Below are 27976 nucleotides of genomic sequence, written 5' to 3' on the forward strand. Positions count from 1 at the left end.
TTATACTGTGTAAAACACAAGGGAGTGACAAAAGAAGGGCTGTACTTCAGACCATGCACAGCAAGTAACAGTCCAGAGAGCTCTTTGTCTGTTTGTGAGTGAACACTGAATGTGTTGTTTTCCTGTTGCTCCATCACTTGCAACACTCCTGAAACGGAAATGAGCTCATAATGCTCTGATGCTAAAACTAAACAACAGATTCTACATATGGTTGAAAGTGGAGAGAAAACTAAAACACAACTTGCAGAAGGCTTTCAAATCCTGAAGTATACTTTCTCATCAGTAATAAGTTCAAGTCAGAAAGTCTGGAAAGCTGTTCATTTAGCACCTGAGACCAGCCAGACATGAAGAAGTGGAGGATTTAGTGTTTCAATAGTTCCAACACATGCACTCACAGTGAGCCCCTTGTTTCAAGAAAAGGCTGGCAATGGTGTTTTCAGAAAAGGCATAAAATCAGTACTGTCAGTGGCTGTGTGGCTCACATAGAGTAAATGAGGAAGTTGTCAATGAGAGGGAACAGGAACTTCAATCCAAGCTCTCTCATTTGTATAACCAAAGAGATGTGTTTGATATGGATGAAGTCATTCATATGGTTCTGTGAAGCTCAAACTATTAGTGATTGGAAAATACAAAAACCCACATTGTTTTAAAAATGTCAGTCTATTCAGTCTGCCAGTTCACTACAAGAATAACAGGAAAGCCTGGATGATCAAATATCTCTTCCATAGATGGATCTTAAAGGTTCGACAACAAGTGACTGTAAGGAAGAGAAATATTTTTTTAACTTTGGATCACTGCTCTGCACATAAGTTTGATGACCAGGAGCTTCTGAACATAGAAGTTGTGTTCTTACCAGCTAACACGTTTGATGACCTGGAGCTTGTGGAACATAGAAGTTGTCTTTTTACCAGCTAATACCATGAGCTGTATGCAGTCACTAGATTAAGGAATAATCCCTTTAATGAAGCATAAATACATATGGTGACTTGTTAAGTCTGTCTTCAGTGCATTCAGACTACAAGAAACAGCTTCACATTGGAATGTACTTGAAAGCTGTTCGCAACATATCTGCTGCTTCGGGTGAAGTTACAACAGACACCAAACTAACTGTTTTAAGAAGGCATGGACAGTAGCTGATAATGCCACTGAATCTGAACAGGAAACTGATGGGCCAACATCTGAACTTATTCATAATGTGTATGGATACAATTTTGGATTTTGATGCTGTTGTATACAGGCTTACACCTGGTTGATGACAACAACTGTGCTGCTGAAGAACCAGTCATCATTTCTGCTAATTGTACAAGAGAGAATAATAATGTATTGCTGTCTTCTTCTGAGGAGGAACATGAAGATACGACTCTGCTATCCCACACTGAAGTTGAAGCTGCAGTTGCTGCCACTTCTGGCATGTCCATGGCATTTCAAGCTGCTCTGTATGTGTTATCTTCAGGTAGTGTCATAATATTATGACCACCAGTCTGACAAACAACAATCAATGGTTTTGTTTTTCAAATTAATATATAGAGGTAAAATGTTCAGTAGATAAGAATTATTGTAAAACAGAACATGTTCTGATTAAAAATTAGTGTATTAGAGAACAGTACATTAAAGTTTTTCTTAAGACTATTATGTGTTGCATTACTTGAGGCACTAATTCAATGGGTAGAACATTGTTCCACAATATGTGTGTAATTGTATTGTTTGAGAAAAAATGATGGCAAGCTTTTGACAATATTTACATGTATCTTCTCAATTTAAAAAATGGCAGAAATACTACTGTACATATACAGTGTAGTTATTTTTGCTTTTTCTAAGAGGTCATGAAAACAAAGCACCTTCATTCATTGGTACCCATAAAAAGAGAGTAAGTGAACTTAATAGTTAAATATGTGTACAAAAAATTTCATTACTTTGAACTTTCTTCAAGCAAATTGGCTATTTTTTTCTCTCGAAATTTGGTTAAACTAGGATCTATTATGTATTGTTGTACTGGTGATGTGACATCTGTATGAAATAAAAGGAACCTACTATTGGCTGTCTTTCTACAGTCCTTCATGTTTGTTTAGGACATGAAACATAGTGATTAAAACAGCTTACTGTGTTCATTAGCTGTCAGACATACACTGAGGTGACAAAAAGTTATGGAGGAGGAGAGATTAGTGTTTAATGTCTAGTCAACAATGAGGTCATTAGAGACAGAGTACAAGCTCGGATTAGGGAAGGTTGAGGAAGGAAATCTGTCATGTCCTATGAAAGAAACCATCCTGGCATTTGCTGGAAGTGATTTAGGGAAATTATGGAGAACCTAAATGTGGATGGCTGGTTTTGGGTCGGATCATTGTCCTCCCGTGAGTGAATCCAGTCTGCTAACCAGTGCGCCACCTTGCTTGGTAAAAAAGTCATGGGATACAAATATGCACATATAAAGATGGCAGTAGTAGCATGGACAAAAGGTATAAAAAGGAGGTCCATTGGAAGAGCTGTTGCATGTACTCAGGTGATTCATGTGAAAATGTGTCCTTTGTTATTATGGCTACACAACAGGTATTAATGGACTTTGAACACAAAGTGATAGTTGGAGCTAGATGAATGAGGTGTTCCATTTTGCAAATCGTTAGGGAATTCAACATTCTGAGATCCACAATGTCGATAGTGTGCTGAGAGAATCTAATATCAGGCATTACCTCTCACCATGGGCAACACAGTGGCTGGTGGAGTTTACATAACAACCAAGAGCAACAGAGTTTTCGTAGGTTTATCAGTGCCAATAGACAAGTAATATTATGGGAAATAACTGCAGAAATCAATGTGGAATGTATGATGAATGTATCCAGTAGAACCGTGTGGCAAAATTAGGCATTAATGGGCTATGGCAGTGGACAGCCAATGCGAGTGCCTTTGCTGACAGCACGACATCAACTGCAGCACATTTCCTTGACTTGTGACCATATCAGTTGGAACCTAGACAACTGGAAAACTGTGGCCTGGTCAGATGAGTTTCAATTTCAGTAGGTAAGAGCTGATGGTAGGGCTGGAGTGTGGTGCAGACCCCACGAAGCCATGGACCCAAGTTGTCAAGAAGGCACTGTGCAAGCTTGTGGTGGCTCCATGATGGTGTGGGCTGTGTTTACATGGAATGGACTGGGTTTTCTGGTCCAACTCAACCAATCATTGACTGGAAATGGTTATGTTAAGCTAGCTGGAGAGCACTTACAGCCATTCATGGACCTCATGTTCCCAAAAAACGATGTGATGTTACTGACCCATAATTGTGCATGATTGGTTTGAAGAACATTCTAGACAATTTGAGTGAATGATTTGGCCACACAGATTGTCCAACATGAATCCCACTGAACATTTATGGGATGTAATTAAGAGGCCAGTTCATCATAAAGTCCTGAACCAGCAACACTTTCACAATAATGGATTGGTCTAGGAGCATTGCTCAACACTTCTGCAGGGGACTTCCAACAACTTGTAGAGTCCATGCCACATCGAGTTTCTGCACTACTCTGGGCAAAAGGAGGTCTAACATGATATTAGGAGGTAATCCATGACTTTTGTTACCTCAGTGTAATATGAGTCCTTTACTTACCACATGTTCCATTCCAGTTATAATGTAAATTTTGTCTGCGTGCTTTACAGATACTTAGCTCTCCTGTACGTGACATGAACCATGGACTATGCAAGCTGGCTGTTGGAGAGGCAACAATATCTGTTGACACATATTCAGACCATAGTTTACAATTAAAAATGTGCCTTCAATGTTTCTTGTTGGAGGATATTCGACCTGATAACAGCATTATTATAAAGAAGTGAGTTTATTTGGTTTTTCACCTCCTATTTCATTTAAAATACAGCTGAAGTATCTGAGCATAATGCATGAAAGATAAAACTTATAAGTACAGCCTAATATCATTATAAAGACTGTTATACAAAAAATCAAAGATAGTTTATTATGTAGTAGTTGCCAAGTATTTTGACCATAATTTATTCTCAGATTCAGTGCTTTTTGAAAATGGGTTTGCAAGAATGTCTAGTTTTGTTTCAGTTAATGATTCTTATGATGCTCTCCTGGATTATAAAAGTGCTAGGGGCAACTGTAGAATTACCCAGAATAACACACTGTATCTTAGGTGAGCCTGTGTGAATGCATAGTATGGAACTGTTTTGTGGCTATTACATGTCAGCAGCATACTGAAGGCAGTGCAGCCAGTACTTATTTTAGCATTTACCTGCTCAATATGTTTATTCCATTTTAGATTATCTTGTGACTACATACCCAAGAATTTGAATTCAGAGTTAGTTGCTATTGATTTCTTGTTTACTGTTACAAGTGGTTGAGAGAAATTTGTATTTTGTGTGGTATAGAAGCTCATGTAAACAATCTTTCCAGTTTTGGTGATTAGTCTGTTGTTTATAGCCCCATTGCTGAGTTGTTCAGTAGCAAAATTTACAGCTAATATGTTGTCCTCTTTGAATAGTGCAGTTGTGTTATATGCAGATGTAATTGTTCTTTGAGCATCTTCATTCAGTCTCAAGTCACTGCTATACAGGCAGAATAGAAGAGACCAAAGTATTGAGCCCTGGGGCACATCTTGCTTGGCTGTTTCACTTCCAGATAGAATTTCAGTTACTGAATTGAGTTACTTGTCTGTGTACATCCTGGTGACCTTCTGTATGCAGTTACTTAGATATGATGCAATCCATTTATTTGCCAGTCCTCTGGCATCACACTGTTCACTTTTTTCAGATATATTTAATGATCTACTATACCTGCCTTTGACAGATCTAGAAATATATCTGTAGTGCATTGTTTTGTATCAAAAAGATCTGTTATTGTACTAATGTAGTCATATACAGCCATTTCTGTAGGCATGTTGATTCTAAAGCTGAGAAACACTTAGTACCATACACCTTTTTTTTGTCACTGAAGCCCATTTTTTATGGATAAGTTTTTTAAGTACTAGAGAGAAGCAGGATGAAATTGTGTGAGCCTGATAACTTATCACTTATGTTTTCACCTTTTCTTAGAAAATAGGAATTATTTTTGAGATTTTCAGTGACTATGGAAAAGTACTTTCCTGTAAAGAACAGTCACAGAAGTGGGTTAGCGGTTCTGCAATATTATGCATAGAATGTCATCAAGACCAACTTCATTAGAATTGTTTTAACCACTGAGATCTTTCACATCATCTTTAGCGACTGTGCTAATTGGTTCAAATGGCTCTGAGCACTATGGGACTTAACATCTGAGGTCATCAGTCCCCTAGAACTTAGAACTACTTAAACCTAACTAACCTAAGGACATCACACACATCCATGCCCGAGGCAGGATTCGAACCTGCGACCGTGGTGGTCTCGTGGTTCCATTCTGAAGTGCCTAGAGCCGCTCGGCCACATCGGCCGGCTGACTGTGCTAATTAACATTGACTCTGCGCACATGTGAATTCACTTGTTTACTGGTTGATATTTTGTGTTTGGAATATTTTTAACCATTACTTCCACTATACTTGGAAACAAGTTATTGAAAGTGGTCATTAAAGCTTCAAGATTAGTTATCATTTCATTGTTGTGTTTAATTTCTATGTTTATGTACATTGCTTTATTTTCCCCATCTTTTTAGTCTGTCGTATAAGAATAAAGGAACCTTTATCATACTAGAAGTACAGTGCATCCTATGTAGCCAATGGAACATTTTTAGTTTTTCTAGTAAAATAATTTCCAAAAAGTGGAAGTTATTGCATCCTATCAATCATTTCTTCAAAATAATGGGATCTATGACTGTAGCACTAATCATGCCTCACAATCCAATGATAGAGAAATAAAGTTGGAAATTCTTTCCACTGTAATCTATCATGAAACTGTTGGTGGTCTTTTTAAATTTAGTATGGCATACTGAAAAGTAATGCCTCCAGATTTTTTACATGAAAACTCATAAAGCTTCTTAAAAAATAAATTTTATTAACATTCTACATTTTTATTCATCATGTCTACATATTTATTTCTCAACATAGCCACCCTGGCAATGAACACACTTTTCCCAATGAGAGAGGAGTTTGTTGATATCATCGTTGTAGAAGGATTGATTTTGTTGGTGGAACCACAGCCTCAGATCTTCTTGTACTACTACATCACTATCATAATGAACTTCTTGAAGGTGTACTTTAAGTTTTGGAATCAGATGAAAATCAGATGGGGCCAAATTGAGACTGTGTGGAGGATGATCAATGATAATGAACATAAGGTATCGGAGTGTTGCAAATGTCACACTGCTCATGTATTGTCTGGCATTGTCATGCTGAAAGGTATGGTGCTCCACATGTGGACAAACTCTTCAAATTTGAAACGTGATTACAGCCTACTCTTTCACATAGACCAATATAGTTACATTAGACACTGCATGTTACATGCCACAGTTCAGAGCCCTCTAGCAACAGAGGACTGCAAATATGTAGACATGTGGAATGAAGATATATAATGTTAAAAACATTTGTTTTATTTAAAAAGCTTTTATGAGTTATCACATAAAAACTTTGGAGGCATTACCTTTCAGCACGCCTTGTATTACTGGCTGCAACTTCTGTAAATTTGGTTTCATTGTAAATGGCATTAATGGTAGTACATAATTAGTTTTAATCAAGGGAAAAGTGATCTACACATCACATTATATACACTGTAGCTGAAATGTGTGTTAATGTCCTGTATGTAAAATTTACCACTCACTTGCCCAGGGAATACCAAGACACACAGAAGGTCATTACATTTTTATTATATCCTGTAGCTTTTAATGAATTTCTTGTTCAGATGAAATATGCATATAACTTGGCTTACTGCTTTCTTGCAGTGTGTTACAAATTGAGAGAAACTTGCCGACCTGAAAATCAACATGTCAGAAAATTTCAGTGTCATTTATCAACAGCAGCAGGATTTTTTGATTCCAGTAATATGAAACATAATTATCAGAGACAATATGGAGCTAGAAAAATGTCTCAGATCTACTAATAAATTATCAGAAAATGATCAGGGTTTATGCTGATTGTTTATATGGAACGACACTTAGTTGAGAGAGGTTGTTGAAGGGTAATCCATTTGGTTTGTTGCTCCAGTTACTTTTATATTGTGCTGAAAATATGCATATTCCAGTGCAAATAAATGTTGCATCAAACATCTTTTAAAAGAAGTTTCCAATGAGTGATGGTGCTTCCTGCTAACAACACAGTTAAATGCCATCATACTCCTCTACCCCCAGACTTGAACATTACCAGTGGTAGCACACTATCATGTGTACAAGAACAGATAAGAAAACATTACAAAACAAAGAGTGATGGAAAGAACTTGTTACCGTACTATTTTGCAGGAGCCGTTCAAAATGATGACTGCCATGATCATTATACATTGTACAATGGTGCACCGTGGACTGTCTTACATGCTCAAGAATTCCTGGAGATTCATAAGCCCGTCCATACTGTATGACTGCTAATGTGCAACTAACACTGCTAAAAGCAAAACCTGAGACAGGGCTGAGCAGAACACAGTTCAAGTCTGAGGGCAAAGAGGTAAGAGGTTATTTAACTGTGTTGTAAACAGTGGGTCAACAGAAATGTTTTCTTTGCAAACACTACATGCATTATTTTATGTTACATATATGTGGAATGGTGTGCAGATATTCTAAGTGCACTATATTCACAAAAGTAACTGTGGTAACAAACCAAATTAAGTGCTCTGGAACTCTGTGACAAGCCGCTGTTGACACCAAGAGTTTCTGTTGTTAAAACACTTGACAAAGAGCCCTGATCAGCATTTGAATGCTCATAAGTAGAGTTGAAACTTATCCTGTATATCTTATACAGTATCTAGAAATCTAAACAAAGTAAGGTGTCAGAAACTCCGTTTCCAATTACTGAATGGAACGAAAACTATCAAAGAAATATATGGTGCAACCACTTATGCATATATAAAGAAAAAAATTAAACTTCTAAAAAAGACAAACTAATTCTGTTTATACAAGCATTGTTTATTAACTATATGTCATTATCATACACCAGTGCAAAATACTACCGGGAAACTATTAAAGACACATCAGTATGAAACTGTTCTATAGCTGACCATCACACATACATATAAGATTATGGAAAAAGTCTGCCATAAATTATCAGATTTTACAGTTAAAAACAAGAGTGAGGAAAAGCAACCACTCACAGTAAATGAATAGTGAGTAATCCAGAGAAACATGTAGCCCCAATTACTAAATTGCATTAGTGTTTGTTTGTTCACTGTTTTTCTGATAGAAATAATTTCTCTCTCTCTCTCTCTCTCTCTTTCTCTTTCTAACTGTAAGTGGGCAACATACATAGGGCAAGACGTAGTGAATGTAAAGTATTGGGATGCCTTACCTCCTCTGTTTTGTGATTGTTATCAAAATTAATCCTCATTTTGTAACTGCTGCTGTGAGTCACCCATCTTCCTTTGGCTGAATATAGTTCCCTATCCCATCCTTACCCTACTTTCCTTGTCTTACCCCATTCGAGATACCACAATCCTTTTCTGTGCATCTAACTGCATGTGAACAGTCGTATCAACATGACTGCATGTGTGCGTGTGTGTGTGTGTGTGTGTGTGTGTGTTTTTTTATGTGAGTGTGAGTCAGTGAAAGAGAGAGCAAGAAAGACAGAGATAGAGAGGGATTTCTTATCAGTTACTGTGTATGCACCATCCATGAATCAATTGAGGACGAGTGGTTGCCTTTCCTTAGTTTTGTCTGGTGTTGCCATCATGTAAATTCCATTATCAGGATACTATACATAATACCTTATAAAGTTTTTTCATCTTATGTCATTGTCCTAATGAGTTAAACCAAATGTGAATTCTGAATGAAAATATTTGAAATACAGAAATTCTGTTGCATTACACAGGAAATGCTTGGTGACGAGTCCTGGTGATTTGTCTTAATGTGTGAGTCTGAAACATTTATAAGTGCCATACTTGTTTTGGATCCATACTTGTTGTGGATTATCAACATATTAAATTCATAATATTAGGTTCAGGTGGGCAATACACATTCTACCCTTTTATTTTTGTAGATTGTCAGATTATTTTATCATCGCCTCACTTACTAATACAATTCTGTTTTTGCAAACTCATTGCAATTTTAATAGTAATTTACTTATTGCCACAGAAGTCATTCTTATTCATTTATATTTAAAAAATAGAGTATTTGTGAATATTGGGATAGGCTCTCAGTAACAGCTTTACAACAACTGTCTATTCTCTTTTAATAGTCCATTGCTGGAACTAAGTTGAAGTAACTCATTCAAAACTTTTTCTGCCATAGGGCCTATTTTACCAACAAAAAAACAAAATTTAAGTCACTGCGTGGCAATATTAAACTTTTTTCTAATTATTTTTATACAAATATCTGAAGAATTATTGGGACGTGTTCTGCTGACTGATAGTAACAGCGATGGAACTTAGTGCAATAGTCATAGCCGTGGTTCAGGACAGAGTAACAGTTATCTGTTTGTGTGTGTGATGTACATCTACCTTATACGAGGTGTGGCTAGAAAAAAACTGGACTAGTACTGGTGAAACAATAAAACGAATGCAATAAGGCTGAAAGTCGCGTGGCCTGTCACGTGACTCTCGCTCTGCCTACTGCTCGAGTTTCATCTGCCTCCTGCACTCAGTCTGCCCGTGGCGTCTGTTTTAAGTAGTTGACGTTTTGTCTGTGCGTCGGAAAATGTTGAGTGTACAGAAAGAACAGCGTGTTAACATCAAATTTTGTTTCAAACTAGGAAAATCTGCAAGTGAAATGGTTGTAATGTTACAACAAGTGTACGGCAATGATTGTTTATCGCGAACACAAGTGTTTGAGTGGTTTAAACGATTTAAAGATGGCCGCGAAGACACCAGTGATGACACTCGCACTGGCAGACCATTGTCAGCAAAAACTGATGCAAACATTGAAAAAATCGGTAAACTTGTTCGACAAGATCGCCGTTTAACAATCAGAGCAGTGTCTGAGTTAACAGGAGTTGACAAGGAAAGTGTTAGGCAGATTCTTCATGAAAGTTTAAACATGAACAAAGTGTGTTCAAAAATGGTTCCAAAGTGTCTCACAATTGAACAGAAGGAACGCCGAAGAATGATTTGTTCTGACATCCTGGAAACTCCTGTTAACTCAGACGCTGCTCTGATTGTTAAACGGCGATCTTGTCGAACAAGTTTACCGATTTTTTTCAATGTTTACATCAGTTTTTGCTGACAATGGTCTGCCAGTGCGAGTGTCATCACTGGTGTCTTCGCGGCCATCTTTAAATCGTTTAAACCACTCAAACACTTGTGTTCGCGATAAGCAATCATTGCTGTACACTTGTTGTAACATTACAAACGTTTCACTTGCAGATTTTCCTAGTTTGAAACAAAATTTGATGTTAACACGCTGTTCTTTCTGTACACTCAACATTTTCCGACGCACAGACAAAATGTCAACTAGTTAAAACAGACGCCACGGGCAGACTGAGTGCAGGAGGCAGATGAAACTCAAGCAGTAGGCGGAGCGAGAGTCACGTGACAGGCCACGCGACTTTCAGCCTTATTGCATTTGTTTTATTGTTTCACCAGTACTAGTCCGGTTTTTTTCTAGCCACACCTCGTATGTTAAATGGATCAGTTTTACTGTTGACTAAGCCACATGACTACACCATAGCATTTAAGTGGATTATTTTATTGTTGACCCAGCCAGATGACTTCATTTCTCTTTTCACGATATATGTAACTCGTGTTATTACTTCTTCTGAGGAAGACAAGTTTATATGTGTTGAAACCTAGGTGAAGGTGTGAATAAACTTCTGACATGCATCTAGTTGTCTATATGATTCCCATTTTATCCGTAATTCTATAGTTGCTGACTGCGGCGTAGTTCAGCATGTCTTTCTATTTTTGACTTTCGCAGTTTTGTAAGGCTTAACAACAAATGTGCATGTCCAAATGTGCAGTTAGGTAACATTCTGCACATTAAAAAAAAACAACTATATGTTAAAATAACAGTTGTAACTTTCCAATAAATTCACATCATGTGATGAATTATTACGAACGTTTTTGTTCATGTTCATTATGGAAAGACTTCATATTGTTATTTTGTGTTTTCTTTACCTCATCTGAATTTCTTTTCAAGTAATATGAGTTACTTGTTTCATATGAATGCAGTTAGTAACATGTATGATGTAATTCCCTATTAAAGCATTTTGAGCATATTGTATACACTGTACTTTTATGTGTTTTTTGGTCATGATATTTCATATTAAAAGATTGTGGTCCAATTCCAGCTACGAGTTTTTTTCCAGTCTGCTCTGATTACCAAACTCTGATAATCTCATGATCAACGTATGTTAAACTTTGAACATTCTTCCCATTGTGAAGAGTCAAAACTTCTAATTTCCTTGATATCTTCTTCAATACCTTTTGCTGACCTGTCTGGTCATCCTTGTTGTCTTACAACCTCCCCCCCCCCCCCCCACCCCCACCCACCCACCCATCCCAACCACCTGGCTTAGCTTATAGTTGGCTGGAATTCTTCATTCGCACTGGAATCCCAGTCAAGTCGATTGTTTTAGTACCACGGTTGCATGACTTTTTTGTGGCATTTTATTCCATGGTGTATCTCTTGTCACAATTCATCCCTAGCAGCGTCTGATTCTTCAGTAAAAAAGCCCTTAAATGTTATCTGTTGCTGCATCTTTATATATGTATCTCACACTGTCTGTGACACTATAACAACAAACTTCTTTTCTTGTCAGATATAAAAATTCCTGGCATCCTACAAACAGTCTGTATCACGTATTTGTGTCTCAATAGGCCATCTGTAGTTATTCATGACCATAAATTTTTGTGGAAGCCTCAGAAACCACCACATGCTATAATGAGTGACTTTTTAAATGTTGTACAGTTTCACTGTAATAATTTCCTACAGTCTGATGATTTGTTATGTGCTAAAATTACTGTTGCTAAATGGGAAAGTATCAGATTAGTAATCCAAAGGCATGGGGTTCAATCTTCATTTGTATTGATATTTTTTATGTCATTTACAGTACCTTTCCACTCAGGCATTGATTTTTCCAGTGGAATTGAACACTGTTTTTAGCTTTAGGGTCCCTACAACTGATGGGATAAGTCAGTTCAAAGGTCATAGGAAGGCAAGGGGTACAACCATAAGATTGTGCCTAGCACAGCCTTGCAGTTTTTGGGATGAGGACAGTTTTGCCTTACTTTTATGCACATAGTGTGTTACAGTACATAACCATGTTTAAATAATAATAAAAACATTGCCAAAGTTTATATATGTTATGTATGAATCTATTTATCATCTATTAAAATAAGATTCTAGTCTTGAGACATTATCAATCTCTCTCAGAACAGATGCAAATAACCATTAAGACAAGAAGAAACATGCAGTCCATCCCTAAACATTTATGCACCAACTGTATGCCACTGGCCCCTGGGCAGACAGTATGAATACTATGTGAATGTCTCTGATGTGTGTTCTGAGATATTATATTGACATTAAGTCCTTTTAATGCAGGGTGTCTCAAAAGAAACTTTATATTTGAAGAGCTGCCTATGCATGTGCAATGAATCGGAGGATTGTAATGGATACGTTCATTGCTTGCATGGATTTTATAAATTCAATCAATATGGAGCACTTCTCTAGGAGTGGACTTTGAATTCTTTCTGTGATAATTTTACAAAAATGTGATTTGGCAATTGTATTGTGGAGGAAATTTCGCAGTGGTCATGGATTGTATAATGTAAATGTTCCTCCAAGTGATCCCCTCATCCGAAAATGGATCAGAATGATTGAGGAAACCAGTTCAACACTGGACAAACTGAAATCCAGGTGGCCAAGGTAATCAGGAATGGGCAAATCTGTAGAGAGTGTAAATTGGTCTGTTCATGATGATCCTAACTTCTCCATTCATAAGCATGCAGGATCTTTAAATGTGTATAGATCATCACTGCAGTGAATTATGCAAAAAGACTTTAAACTGCACCCTTACAAGATCCATTTGGTTGCAAGAATTAAAGCCTCAATTTGCCAGACATAGGCTGCAGTTCGTTAATGATGTGACTGAGAGCCTTTCATGTAATAACATTCAGTATCGACGGCGCTCATTTTCACCTTGAAATTCATGCTGTAAGCAAAATCACTGCTACTGGAGTGCAACAAATCCCAAATAGAAACATGAGAAAATACTTCATTCACCAAAAGTTATTGCTGGGCCTATGATGTTGGCTCAAGGAATGAGTGACCTGTACTTTTTCAATGACGAGAGTGGTCGTACAGTACAGTGAATTCAGAACATTATGTGATGATATTAAATGATGTTTTAGTGCCTGAGTTGCAAAACTTTCCTGATTATCACCACAGAAAATGGTTGTAGCAAGAGAGAGCCACAGCACATATGTCCAATGCGTCTATACTGCGAGTTCATAAAATTTTCCATGCCAGATTGATCTCCAGGAGGGGTGACATATATTGGCTCACATGCAATCCAGATTTGAACCCCATGGATTTTTTCTTATGGGAATATGTCAGATGTAAAGTGTATGTCAAAAATAATTCAACTTCTCCAGAGCAACTGAAAGAATATATCTGTATTGAAATGGCAACCATCCCAGTGTCTACACACCGAGCAATCATGCAAAATTTTGTTCACCATTTAAATGAGTGCCATAGGTGTCCTGGATTGCATTTCAGTGACATTAAGAAGTTAATTCCTAAACTGTTTATTGCAATAATAAATAAAGATTTTGTTGATGGACTTCAAACTCCTTTTTTATTTTGACACGTCAAGCATAAACTTTCTTTTAAGACACCCTGTATAAAGGACGCACCAATTTCATAGGTGCCTTTGCACACTTGTGATTTTATTGCTTATGTGAATTATATACCTATATACCTATAAGAGGCGCACTAAAGTGCAAATGCGTATAACTGCATACATATTTCAAACATAATTGTTATAAGGCACAAGATCTTATAACCCATGATGATCTACAATACATAATCTATGTTGGTAGTGTAGGCTCTGGTAATAAAGCTATCAAAGGGCTTATAAACACAGTTTTGTATTGCATACTATTATTCTTAATTGCACATGAGTGACAGAATACAAGAAGGCTAGTTCCCTTTCTTTTAACATTATAAATTTCATTAGTCTTGCAAAAAATAGCTGAATTTTGTTTATTGTTTGCCCATATACTCCACAACCCTGTTAAATTCTTTTTCTGAAAGAAATTTCTTCAGTGTTGCAGGCAAAATATAGTGACTTTTGAAGCTTTGTAGGTTACTTCATAGTCCTTTTAGTGATTCAGTAGTGGAGTATTGAAGTCCTTTATTCAAAAATTTGTAGCATATGTGTGTGACATCTTAACTAATTTTTGTATCTTGCATTATAAATGTGTGTGATATGATTAGTTTCCAGTCCTCTGCAATCTCACTTTGCAGTCTTCATGGTCTTGAATATATATATAGGGATTTTAAACCTTAACAAAATTTCTGCAAGATATGTTATTCACTTTTGCAGTTTGATCTGAATGGCTTCTTACTGGTAGTGTGCACTTTTTTTTTCATTCCAGTCATGGTGGAATTTCTCCTTGCAGTGACTCCATATTGTGTGTATTGTCCCATCAGACCATGACAGACATTACACAAAAGTTTTTTATGCATAATGAACCTGTTAAACTATAACTATTGAAATCTTACTTGAATAAGCAAAGTTGGTTGTATTCTTTTTGTGCTGCAGAGAAAACAAGTTTCAACTAAATTAGTGGAACAACATGAGAAGATATTCACTTACATACACATACTTTCTGTGCCTGTACTTAGATTGGCTCATATTTTAGCATTCATATGCCATTTTTTACAGCAAGATCTATTAATTTTACAGAATATTTCAGTCCCATGGTGGTGAAATGAAAATGGAAAGCAGCAATATATCAGTTTCCACCCCACCAGTCATAGATATCAGTTACCATCAAACACAGGGTGGTGATCGGTGCATTAATGTACTAGTGGAAAGAACCCGACTCAACTTCTCTGTGCCATTTTTTGTGAACCTAGGAAGGTTTATTTTGGATTCACTTCCTGGAGAGAGGCCAGCAGATGGAGGTGTTGTTAATCATGGTTATGTAGGTGACCTTGGAAGTCAGGTAGGTGTTTCACGCTTCTTTGTTTAAGCAACTTCTATTTAAGGAAAAATAGTTACTGAGTAATTCTAATTCTATAGCTGCATTTGCAGGGTTTCATTACACCATTACTCCAATGTCTTTTACATCACAATTTTATTATCTAAAATATTCATTTGACAGGCTGAAATTAGTTGGGGACAATATGCACCACAGCCTCAGAACATTACCAATGAGTAACCAACATTATCATTCTGAAAACTTTAAAAAGTAGAATGATGTCTTTAATTTATGAACCATAGTTTAACTCTTTGAGAAGAAGATGATGCAAACAAGGAAAATGGATTTGATGTTATGGCATGAAGCAGTCTCACTAAATACCATGGGTCAATACAGGGACAAAAAAAACAAAGATGCTGTAACTTACCAAACGAAAGCGTTGGTATGTTGATAGAGACAATAAAAAACACAAACACACACACAAATTTCAAGCTTTCGCAACCCAAGGTTGCTTCATGAGGAAAGAGGGAAGGAGAGGGAAAGACGAAAGGATATGGGCTTTACGGGAGACGGTAAGGAGTCATTCCAATCCTGGGAGCGGAAAGACTTACTTTAGGGGGGAAAAAGGACAGGTATACACTCGCACACACACACATATCCATCCGCACATATACAGACACAGGCAGACATATGTAAAGGCAAAGAGGTTGGGAAGATATGTCAGTCGAGGTGGAAGTACAGAGGCAAAAATTTTGTTGAATGACAGGTGAGGTATATATATCACGTTGGAAATGGTTCACTTTCATAATTCTGTGATGTTTCTTTTTGTGTGTTACGTATGACAAACTGTTTAGTTTCACACTCATCATGAATGTGTGTTAAGTATACTATACTGCAGTTTTAACTAGGCTGCATGAACATGAGCGCATATGGTAAATATCTTCATGCACAGTGAAGCTTACAAGAGAGGCATCTCAAAATCTGTTAATTATGTTTCTCTGAACTGCTAAGAACTGATATTCTGTTACCACATTCCATGTATACATTATAAAAAAAATTAATACTTATCTGTAGGAGAGAAGCACTCCATATGCTATACTTCCTACTTCATACAGGTAGCAATAAACATGTCCCTATTTAGTTGTTTCACATTAGGGTTAGTTTTCAGAATAAGTTTATACTGACATTTAAAAATGGAGTATTAGAGTATCAAAAAGTTATGAATATATAACTACACATGAACTACAGAACAATTAACTACTTACACGAAACCTTCTCAGATGATTAATCTGTGTTCTGGGCAACAGTTCATCTTAGAATGCAGTCTTTTGTGTGAAATATTTGCCATTTGGACTGCACCAAAGTTTCATCTAGCCAGTACCTCTATTTTCTTTCTAGTTCCACAACAGCTCTTTTGAATACTGTATTAAGGTGGTATTTTGCTAAAAAGTATATAGCTAAGACCATCCTGTTCACAGTGTAGGAATTGCTTAAAAATTGAAAGGCTTGAGCTATACTGGAGTGTGCATTGAAACGAACCTTCATAATAAGTGAAAGCTGTACACCAGACCATTCTTAAATTTACATATTTGCTCTTGCAGTCAGAAGAAAAAAAATTATTGAGCTACAAAAAATGTTCACATACTGATATTATTAGCTTTAAATAACTACTATAGCAAACACTGAAGTCTATTCACCCCTCCAAAGCATCTTTGCCACACTGCTGATTGTGGGCTACACAGTGAGGAGGTGTAATATTAAACATGATGAACTTCACCATGTCTACCCACAGACTCCCCAACATCATTTAGCTGAAAGTCAATAAAGTGCAGGAAGTGTAATACTTCAGAATTTTCATCAGTACATTATTGTTATACCACCTACAGCTTCACACTTTGAAATATGACATTTATTGCCCTTTATCAGTTTCTCACACATATATTGTTTTATGGTTTCACATATTTAGTGCTTAACTCTTTCACTGCTGTGAGCATGTATACACCTCCTGCTATGCCATTCCCCAGGTGTTGTGGACGTGTATAAAGGTGCCACTTGGATTTTCCTATAGTGCTATGGAGTCTGAATGCGTCCTGAGCTGCCGACCTCTCATTGGTGCTGATGAGTTGCTCTCACATATCAGTGAATAAAAAGGTTTTCAGTGTTTATTGTGAAATATATGTGCCTTATTTCATGCCATAATTTGCAGAAAACCTCATTTTGATATCTTGCATTGTTTATAAGATACAACAATTGCTATGACCTCATGGTTCCTGATGCACTGGGACATGAATGGGTGCATTGCGAGCAACCATCCTTTGAATATAAAACCCAGCAACTTGAGAATCAAATGAGATATCCTTCTGCAACTAATTTTAAATAAGATTTCAATGTGCTATATACATTTCATTCACTGCAATATATGAACTAAAATCAACCACATGAAAAGTTTACGGAATGAGTTTTTTCCTCTGCAAAATTTAAAATTTCAGACAATGTTTTTCTTAGGTTGATGCAACACAGTAACTATGTCATATAATGAAAAGAAATTCAGTCCTTTATCAAACAAAGATATCAGACTCTAAAATGTGCCAAAATTAATTTGTTTCACAAAACAGTTTTCTTAAAAATGGATGATACATGTTTCATAGCAGCCGGCAAGTCTGAATGGATGGAACAGAGCATGTCGTGTCCAACTGTCCATTGGATATAAAACCGAATAACTTGAGAATGAAATGAAATATCATTCTGCTCTAAATTTTAAATAAAATTTTGATACCTTATCTACATTTAATTCACTGCAGTGTAAGAACTGAAATCTACCACATGCAAAGTTTATACCATGCATTTTTACATCTGCCAACTCTTTAAAATTTCATGCAGTTCTTTACTTAATTTGATGCAGTGCAGTAAATATGCTGGATAATGAAAAAGAATCATTTCTTTATAGAACGCAAATATCAATCTGTAATATGTGGAAAAATCGAATTTTCTCCCCTGCAGTTTTCATATTGGCCATAATGTCTTGTCTTAGCACAGACAATGTTTTACTTTATTTGTTGTAGTGCAGTAAGTGTGATGGATAATGAAAAGAAATTCAGTTCCTTATTAATTGAAGATATCATACTGTAAAATGTATAAAAATCAAATAATTTTCATCCTATATTTAAAAAAAAAAATTGGATGATAAGTACATCATGTCCGCCAGAATGCCATCTCTCAGCTCAGATACTGGCATTAGGCAAGCAGTACAGCCATAACAAAAGTAGCCTCAGCACAGAACACAAAGAGATCTATAGCAGTGAAAAGGTTAAGGATGTTCAGTAGTCTACAGGTACAATTAATTTATTTATTTAGTTCTTAATCTTATCTTGAGAGTGATTAACAGAGAAAATGAACAACAGTAGTCCTGCTTTATCACCATGAAGTTTAACTAACAACACCTTTTTATTATTAATTGCTCTCCATGCTTAATAACAGGAAATTATCAGTTTTTGAAATTATCTCTTTAGTCACAAATTCAGCCATATAATAAAAATAACAATAATAATAATAATATTTATTCAACATTAAGTAAAAAAATACAATCCGTAGAAATAATACAGTTTCAGGACATCATACAGATTATTCTTCTGAATATGTCAGTTTATATATTACAAACTAAAGATTTGTTTGTATTAATAAATTTTACATTTTGATGGATTTTACATTTGGTAGTATACAATCACAGTATTACAAATATTGGTTTTATCAACATTATATTAGTTGTAGGTTACTTAAAACTATGAGCTTGACATACTTATGAAGCACTTTTCATACAGATATAATACTCATCTAGGGAATAAAAAGGGTTTTCAATTAGAATTCTTTTTATCTGATCTTTTAATTTGTTACTAGGAATGGTTGTGAGACTGTTTGGTAGGGCATTGGCTAGCTTCATCCCAGCATGAAGTGCATTTTTTTTCATATAAATCTGTTCTGTGGCTATTTGCATGATATCTGAACTTTTGCCTTGTATTGTACTGGTGCAGATCACAGTTGAAATTTAGATTTATTGTTTTCACAATAAATATAACTTTCAATATGTATACACCTATAATGGTAAGCACACCTAATTTTGGGTACAGATTCCTACATGATTCTCGAGGTTTGGCACCATAAATAATTCTGATAACTTTTTTCTGTAGTATTAATAATGTGTTTTGGTTGGCTTGAGTTGTTGCACCCCATATTTCTACAGCATAGTTTAAGTTTGATGAGAATAGGGCATGATAAGCAGTTTTTAGTACACACATGTCCTTACAATATTTGCTAATCATATTTATAGCAAACACATTCTTCGACATCTTACATGCTAAGGAATCAATATGCATGCCCCATTTGAGGTTGTCCTGAATTGTAATTCCCAAGAACTTTGTCAATTTTTCCTTTTTTACAATGTCATTTCCTATGGATAATTTCATGTCAAATTCTATTTGTGTCCTTGTGTTAAATTCCATCATTGCAGTCTTTGAAGCACTTACATTTAGATGGCTTCCATTAAAATACTTGACTATTTCATTAGTTACACTGTTGCACTGTACCTCCAGACTCTCATAGTCTTTGTGTTTACACATGACTGATGTGTCATCTGCATACAATATTTTTGTACAGTTAGGTGAACAATACTGTATATCATTAACATAAATCAAGAAAAGAAGGGGTCCCAAGACAGAACCTTGAGGCACTCCATATTTGATATCAGTAATTTTAGGTTTGTAAGACTCACTGTTTGTTTTAAGCAAGACAAATTGTTTTCTATTGCTCATATATGATTTTATTAGCTCATAGCCAGTTCCTCTGATACCCAGTTTCCATAGCTTGTCAAGTAATATGGTGAAGTTGACACAATCAAAAGCTTTTTCTAGATCAAGGAACACTCCAGTTACATACTCCTTGTTCTCTATGGCCGTTATTATTTTGTCTACTAATTGTGCTGTTGCTACTGATGTTGCTTCTCATAAAGCCATTCTGATTTTCAAATATTAAATTGTGTTGAGTCAGAAATGTCATTAGTCTAGTATAAATAACTTTCTCAACGACCTTAGAAAATGCAGGTAAGATTGAGATGGCACGGTAGTTTTCAGTTTTAAATTTATCACCATTCTTGTAAATCGGGGTTACTTGTGCTGCCTTTAGACTATCTGGGAAACAACCTGATGCAATTACATCATTTACTGCTGTGGCCATGGCATCAGATATGTTGTCTATGCATCTTTTCAGTGTACTGATAGACAATCCATCATAGCATGCTGATTTTGTATTTTTAATGACATTACTATGTTTTTGACTTCCTTGCTATTGGTTGGGGTAAGAATATGCTTTGTTTGATTGGAATCCCTCTATATCTATGCTGAAGATTCTTAAAATGCTCATTGACAGATTTTCCAACAGAAGAAAAGTACTCATTAACAACATTTGCAATCTGACATTGACATTTCATGATATGCCCTTTATGGTTTATAGTAAAATCACTTGTTGATCTGTCCTTACAATCCCTAAAGCTATTTATTACTTTCCAAACAGCTAAACCTGTGTTAGTAGAGTTTCTTAACATTGTGGCTACATATTTACTTTTAGCTTCTAGCAGAAGATCTTTATAGTAATCCTGATAGTTCTTAAATTCTACCTTTAGTCTATTATTATTGTTATTATTTATCATTGCATATTGGAAAAGTCTTAAGTTTCTCTCTTGCTGTTTTTACTTCATGATTTATCCAGTTATTTTTTTGTATCTTTTTGCAGTCATTTACTGTAAGGGCATTTCTGGGCATGAGACATTGAAGCAATAATAAAAATCTGATGAAAAATCACTGAAAGCAATGCTGTTTTTTTTTCACCCCATTGTAAGCTTTTCAGCAAAGGAAGTCAATTCTTACCAACCAGCACTGTTTCCATAATGAGATTTTCACTCTGCAGCAGATTGTGCACTGATATGAAACTTTCTGGCAATTTAAAACTGTGTGCCAGACCGAGACTCGAACTCGGGACATTTGCCTTTCACAGCTTTTAATTCCACCAGTAATCAAGGTCCTGAGTTCGAGTCTCAGTCTGGCACACAGTTTTAATCTGCCAGGAAGTTTCAACCAGCACTGTGTTCATCAATCAGTACTTTTATTTTCAAATTAAGAATTGTAGTTACTACTTAATTACATTGATCTACACTCCTGGAAATTGAAATAAGAACACCGTGAATTCATTGTCCCAGGAAGGGGAAACTTTATTGACACATTCCTGGGGTCAGATACATCACATGATCACACTGACAGAACCACAGGCACATAGACACAGGCAACAGAGCATGCACAATATCGGCACTAGTACAGTGTATATCCACCTTTCGCAGCAATGCAGGCTGCTATTCTCCCATGGAGACGATCGTAGAGATGCTGGATGTAGTCCTGTGGAACGGCTTGCCATGCCATTTCCACCTGGCGCCTCAGTTGGACCAGCGTTCGTGCTGGACGTGCAGACCGCATGAGACGACGCTTCATCCAGTCCCAAACATGCTCAATGGGGGACAGATCCGGAGATCTTGCTGGCCAGGGTAGTTGACTTACACCTTCTAGAGCACGTTGGGTGGCACGGGATACATGCGGATGTGCATTGTCCTGTTGGAACAGCAAGTTCCCTTGCCGATCTAGGAATGGTAGAACAATGGGTTCGATGACGGTTTGGATGTACCGTGCACTATTCAGTGTCCCCTCGACGATCACCAGTGGTGTACGGCCAGTGTAGGAGATCGCTTCCCACACCATGATGCCGGGTGTTGGCCCTGTGTGCCTCGGTCATATGCAGTCCTGATTGTGGCGCTCACCTGCACGGCACCAAACACGCATACGACCATCATTGGCACCAAGGCAGAAGCGACTCTCATCGCTGAAGACGACACGTCTCCATTCGTCCCTCCATTCACGCCTGTCGTGACACCACTGGAGGCGGGCTGCACGATGTTGGGGCGTGAGCGGAAGACGGCCTAACGGTGTGCGGGACCGTAGCCCAGCTTCATGGAGATGGTTGTGAATGGTCCTCGCCGATACCCCAGGAGCAACAGTGTCCCTAATTTGCTGGGAAGTGGCGGTGCGGTCCCCTACGGCACTGCGTAGGATCCTACGGTCTTGGCGTGCATCCGTGCGTTGCTGCGGTCCGGTCCCAGGTCGATGGGCACGTGCACCTTCCGCCGACCACTGGCGACAACATCGATGTACTGTGGAGACCTCACGCCCCACGTGTTGAGCAATTCGGCGGTACGTTCACCCGGCCTCCCGCATGCCCACTATACGCCCTCGCTCAAAGTCCGTCAACTGCACATGCGGTTCACGTCCACGCTGTCGCGGCATGCTACCAGTGTTAAAGACTGCGATGGAGCTCCGTATGCCACGGCAAACTGGCTGACACTGACGGCGACGGTGCACAAATGCTGCGCAGCTAGCGCCATTCGACGGCCAACACCGCGGTTCCTGGTGTGTCCGCTGTGCCGTGCGTGTGATCATTGCTTGTACAGCCCTCTCGCAGTGTCCGGAGCAAGTATGGTGGGTCTGACACACCGGTGTCAATGTGTTCTTTTTTCCATTTCCAGGAGTGTATGTTTTCACAGGCTCTTATCTAAAGACTGTGTTCTGCATTATGGTTAATTCCTTAGCTAATACAGATGAGTACTTGGAAGAAATTTTTTGTTCTCAAGGCCCATTGTTGCATCTGAATTGGAAGTATATTCTAAAATTGGTCAGCGGTGTGGTCTTGACGATGCTCTCATAGTAGACATGTAAGAGCTGCTTTATGTCTTTCATCAGCAGTCTTGTTGTGATTAGTGCAGAAGACGTACAAGAATTCAGTATAGCATGCAGGAAAGGTTATATTGGGGGCTAGTGCCTTGCTATCTCTCAACAAGCACTTATTACAACATTCCCATAATGCCCATAATTAATTTCTATTGTAATTTAATAGTTATTACCCTTCCTCCTTAAATGAGAATCTGGTAACCTCAGTTAGTGTAGTAATAATTATCTAGATCTTCTTGAATTATTATTTCCTGAAGCTTGAAATTATGCATGTTACTTCTTGATTAAGAACTACTAACTTCCAATTAGGATTTTTATTTCATCATTCTTGCTCAGTTTTTCAACATTGTGAATATATATGAGTGTAGAATTGTCATCTTAGCTATCCTGTTGTGTGTGTGTGTGTGTGTGTGTGTGTGTGTGTGTGTGTGTGTGTGTGTGTGTGTGTGTAATGCAACAACATCATTAAGAAAACTCTAGTTTTGAGTTCTCATATTACTTAACTATTAACTACTCAGCTGTATGCTGTATGCACTACATCATATAAAAGGTAAATTCTTCTTGTGTGCATGTACTTACTTAAATCTCAGTCAATAATCACACTACATTTTATTATGTACTGTAATCTCGAATGAAAGGTCAACTATTTCCTTATGATACTGAATGTGGCATTTGCTGGTGCATTTTGATGAACATGGATGTATTTCTTTCTTATTTGGTCTTTACACCATGGCCAGCATCATTGGCTTTTCTGCTTCATTGCAAGCTTGTACAGTTTAATGTGAACATCATCACAGCTCATCTGCATATTTCTCATTGGCAGATATTGAATAATATCAGTACAAGTCTGTATATGCACAATTTTTGTTTACAAGCTTTAAGGAATTTTTAGGTTAGCATTGAAGGAAGATGTACATCTTTAGTCTCCCACTGAACTGTACTTTTGTCTCTTGATGGATAATCATAATCCTCAGCCACAATTTTGTTAGATTATGTATCTTGAGTACTGTGCCCTATTTCTTGCTATCTGAAGTCTTAAATGTCATCCACACTGTCCACTGGGTCTTGCCTTTCATAATATTCATTCTTCCTCTGGTGAAAATAACTTTCTTCAAAAGTAAATATGTATACTACCATAATTACACTTGACAGCACTATTACATTTCCCTCACTAGCATTTTAACAATAGTAAGTCTCTCATGCTTTGTGACTGTTACGAGGAGTTTGTTTCTTGACATTTTCTGATTCAGCTGAAGTCTTTTACTGTGTGCACCATGATGTTCTCACGCACAAGTGAATACCTTATAGACACTGTAGGTTCATCATTTTTATCTCATGCGTAACACAAAGCAATATACACCCTTCCCATCTGCACGATCATATATGCACTGTTGAATTTATAGAGCTCAGTCACAGTATACCACAAGATTCTGTTTTCTGTTCTCCATTATTTTTAGCACTCATAAATGATGTTCAGCTTGCATTTAAGTGAAGACGCATGTTTTGACTGTTTGGTACTATACCAAAAATACAAATAAAAAACAGTACAATACTTTTTACTGAGAAGAACAACATTGAATTAATTTTAAGTTGTCAGGTTTCCAGCCAAATGTGTTCATTTAAATGGCACAGTGTTTCAGTGAGTGTCAGTCCAATCACATTATGACTGTTACTACACAATATTAAGCATATTAATTTTTTGTAAGTAATTTAAGAGTAATCGAGACAATTCAGTGAATAGTAGACATGTTGGATTGTCAAAACACACACAAAAAAGAATGAAAATTTCACTAGCTTTCAGATGAATTGTTTAACAAGCTAGAGTACTCATACATGCGATGCATGTATGCTCAATTCACCCCCCCCCCCTCCCCTCCCCCGAGTCGAGGAAGATGGAGATTTGAGTCGAGGAAGATTATAGGAATGAAGGATGTGTTGTAAGGTTTACTACCATCTATGTTATTAAAAAAAAACACTAGTGTCGGGTGGAAGCATACATCTGACGTAGGTTGTGAAGCAGCCTTTGACTTCATTCTTGTTGTGCTCACCAGTTAGGATGTTCCTCATTTGTGGGTACAGTGATGGATAGTCAAACCACTGGTGAACAACATGGTTCAGTTGTTCCAGTCAGGATTGATATTGGGTAATGAGGGTGGTGCTCCTTTGCAGCCAGTTCTTGAGGACGGTGGGAGGGTGTGTGAGGATATAGTGCAGGAAATATGTTTGCAGGCTAAGATTGGGGCATAATGCCTGTCTGTGATGACATTAGTGAGTCCTTCAGCATGAAGGGAAAGAGAATTGTCATAACTGCATGTATGCTACCCATGAGCAGTCAGGCTATATAGGAGCAATTTTTGGTGTGGAATGGATGACAGCTATTAGAATGCAAGTACTATTGTTTGTTAGTGGGCTTGATGTGTACAGAGGTAGGATAAAACCATTAAAGACGTTGTGGTCAGTGTCCAGGAAGGTGACACTTGGGCTGAGGAGGACTAGGTTATATCACTATCCAGCTGTGACCATCTCTCTCTGTCAACTAATGACCCAATGGTTTCCTTCGAGGAACTCCTTACATCCAACTTGACTTCATCATTCTTTCTCAGGTACCTTCCCAAGAAGTAACACATTTTAAAAGAAGAAAGAAAATCCATCGCCAGACCATGATTTAATTTTCCTACATGAAGTCAAAAGATTCCTCCAGTGCCAATGGCACGATCTGACTCTTCCAACTACAAGCTCTGTCATAGTGATCCTATCCCAGAATTGCGAACTTTACCTCCAATCCCTACCTTAATCCTTATGCCCATCTCAGAATCTTTCCTCTGAATCCAACCCCAGAGATTCCTACATACCCATCTTTTACATGCTTCCTAAAATCCATAAACCTAACAGTCCTGGATGAACTTTTGTAGCTGGTTACCAACACCTCCAAATAATTGCTCACAGCATACACAGCATAGCCTCTCTTGTTACAAATACACATCACTACCTTCACCAACTCTCAACCTTCTCCCATTACCAGCAGCACCCCAGCTTATCAGTTTTGATGACACAACATCCCCCATGCCAGTGTTATTGCTATCAAATACTACCCTCCCAATCTCCTCCAACTCCAAACCCACTGCATCATTTCACCTAACCAATTACACCCTCATACAGAATTACTTTTCCTTTGAGAATAATATACATAAGCAAATCAATGACATAACCATGGCCACACATATTGAAGCCTCCTATGTGAGTCTGTTTGTGGGCCAACTAGAGGAAATCTTCCTAGCCTCACAAAACCCAAGCCCCTTGTCTGGTTCACATTAATGATGAGATCTTCATGATACGTATATAAGTCCAAGACACATATCCTCATTCCTTCATGACCTGAAGATCTTTTCTTATATGCACTTCACTTGGTCATCCTCAGCCCAATGTGCCACCTTCATTGATGTTGACTTCTACCTCTTGGGTGGTTCCATCCTTACCTCTGTTCATATTTTTTACATATCTACACTCCTGGAAATTGAAATAAGAACACCGTGAATTCATTGTCCCAGGAAGGGGAAACTTTATTGACACATTCCTGGGGTCAGATACATCACATGATCACACTGACAGAACCACAGGCACATAGACACAGGCAACAGAGCATGCACAATGTCGGCACTAGTACAGTGTATATCCACCTTTCGCAGCAATGCAGGCTGCTATTCTCCCATGGAGACGATCGTAGAGATGCTGGATGTAGTCCTGTGGAACGGCTTGCCATGCCATTTCCACCTGGCGCCTCAGTTGGACCAGCGTTCGTGCTGGATGTGCAGACCGCGTGAGACGACGCTTCATCCAGTCCCAAACATGCTCAATGGGGGACAGATCCGGAGATCTTGCTGGCCAGGGTAGTTGACTTACACCTTCTAGAGCACGTTGGGTGGCACGGGATACATGTGGACGTGCATTGTCCTGTTGGAACAGCAAGTTCCCTTGCCGGTCTAGGAATGGTAGAACAATGGGTTCGATGACGGTTTGGATGTACCGTGCACTATTCAGTGTCCCCTCGACGATCACCAGTGGTGTACGGCCAGTGTAGGAGATCGCTCCCCACACCATGATGCCGGGTGTTGGCCCTGTGTGCATCGGTTGTATGCAGTCCTGATTGCGGCACTCACCTGCACGGCGCCAAACACGCATACGACCATCATTGGCACCAAGGCAGAAGCGACTCTCATCGCTGAAGACGACACGTCTCCATTCGTCCCTCCATTCACGCCTGTCGTGACACCACTGGAGGCGGGCTGCACGATGTTGGGGCGTGAGCGGAAGACGGCCTAACGGTGTGCGGGACCGTAGCCCAGCTTCATGGAGACGGTTGCGAATGGTCCTCGCCGATACCCCAGGAGCAACAGTGTCCCTAATTTGCTGGGAAGTGGCGGTGCGGTCCCCTACGGCACTGCGTAGGATCCTACGGTCTTGGCGTGCATCCGTGCGTCGCTGCGGTCCGGTCCCAGGTCGACGGGCACGTGCACCTTCCGCCGACCACTGGCGACAACATCGATGTACTGTGGAGACCTCACGCCCCACGTGTTGAGCAATTCGGCGGTACGTCCACCCGGCCTCCCGCATGCCCACTATACGCCCTCGCTCAAAGTCCGTCAACTGCACATGCGGTTCACGTCCACGCTGTCGCGGCATGCTACCAGTGTTAAAGACTGCGATGGAGCTCCGTATGCCACGGCAAACTGGCTGACACTGACGGCGGCGGTGCACAAATGCTGCGCAGCTAGCGCCATTCAACGGCCAACACCGCGGTTCCTGGTGTGTCCGCTGTGCCGTGCGTGTGATCATTGCTTGTACAGCCCTCTCGCAGTGTCCGGAGCAAGTATGGTGGGTCTGACACACCGGTGTCAATGTGTTCTTTTTTCCATTTCCAGGAGTGTATATTCACTAGTTAATCAGGGAATGATTGTTTTGGGAAATTCAGT

At 38.4% G+C, this 27976-nt stretch overlaps 1 protein-coding gene across 1 annotated transcript in view; it reads left to right on the forward strand.

The window, feature by feature from the left end:
* LOC126248619 (intermembrane lipid transfer protein VPS13A-like) overlaps nt 1-27976 on the forward strand; it is a 764418-nt gene that overhangs the window by 351114 nt on the left and 385328 nt on the right. The window contains exons 27-28 of the mRNA XM_049949782.1: nt 3649-3818; nt 14952-15213. Of these exons, the coding sequence (XP_049805739.1) occupies nt 3649-3818; nt 14952-15213 (432 nt within the window). The remainder of the gene's footprint in view (nt 1-3648; nt 3819-14951; nt 15214-27976) is intronic.

Source organism: Schistocerca nitens, chromosome 3 (genome assembly GCF_023898315.1).
Source record: "Schistocerca nitens isolate TAMUIC-IGC-003100 chromosome 3, iqSchNite1.1, whole genome shotgun sequence".
Taxonomy (NCBI): Eukaryota; Metazoa; Arthropoda; class Insecta; order Orthoptera; family Acrididae; genus Schistocerca; species Schistocerca nitens.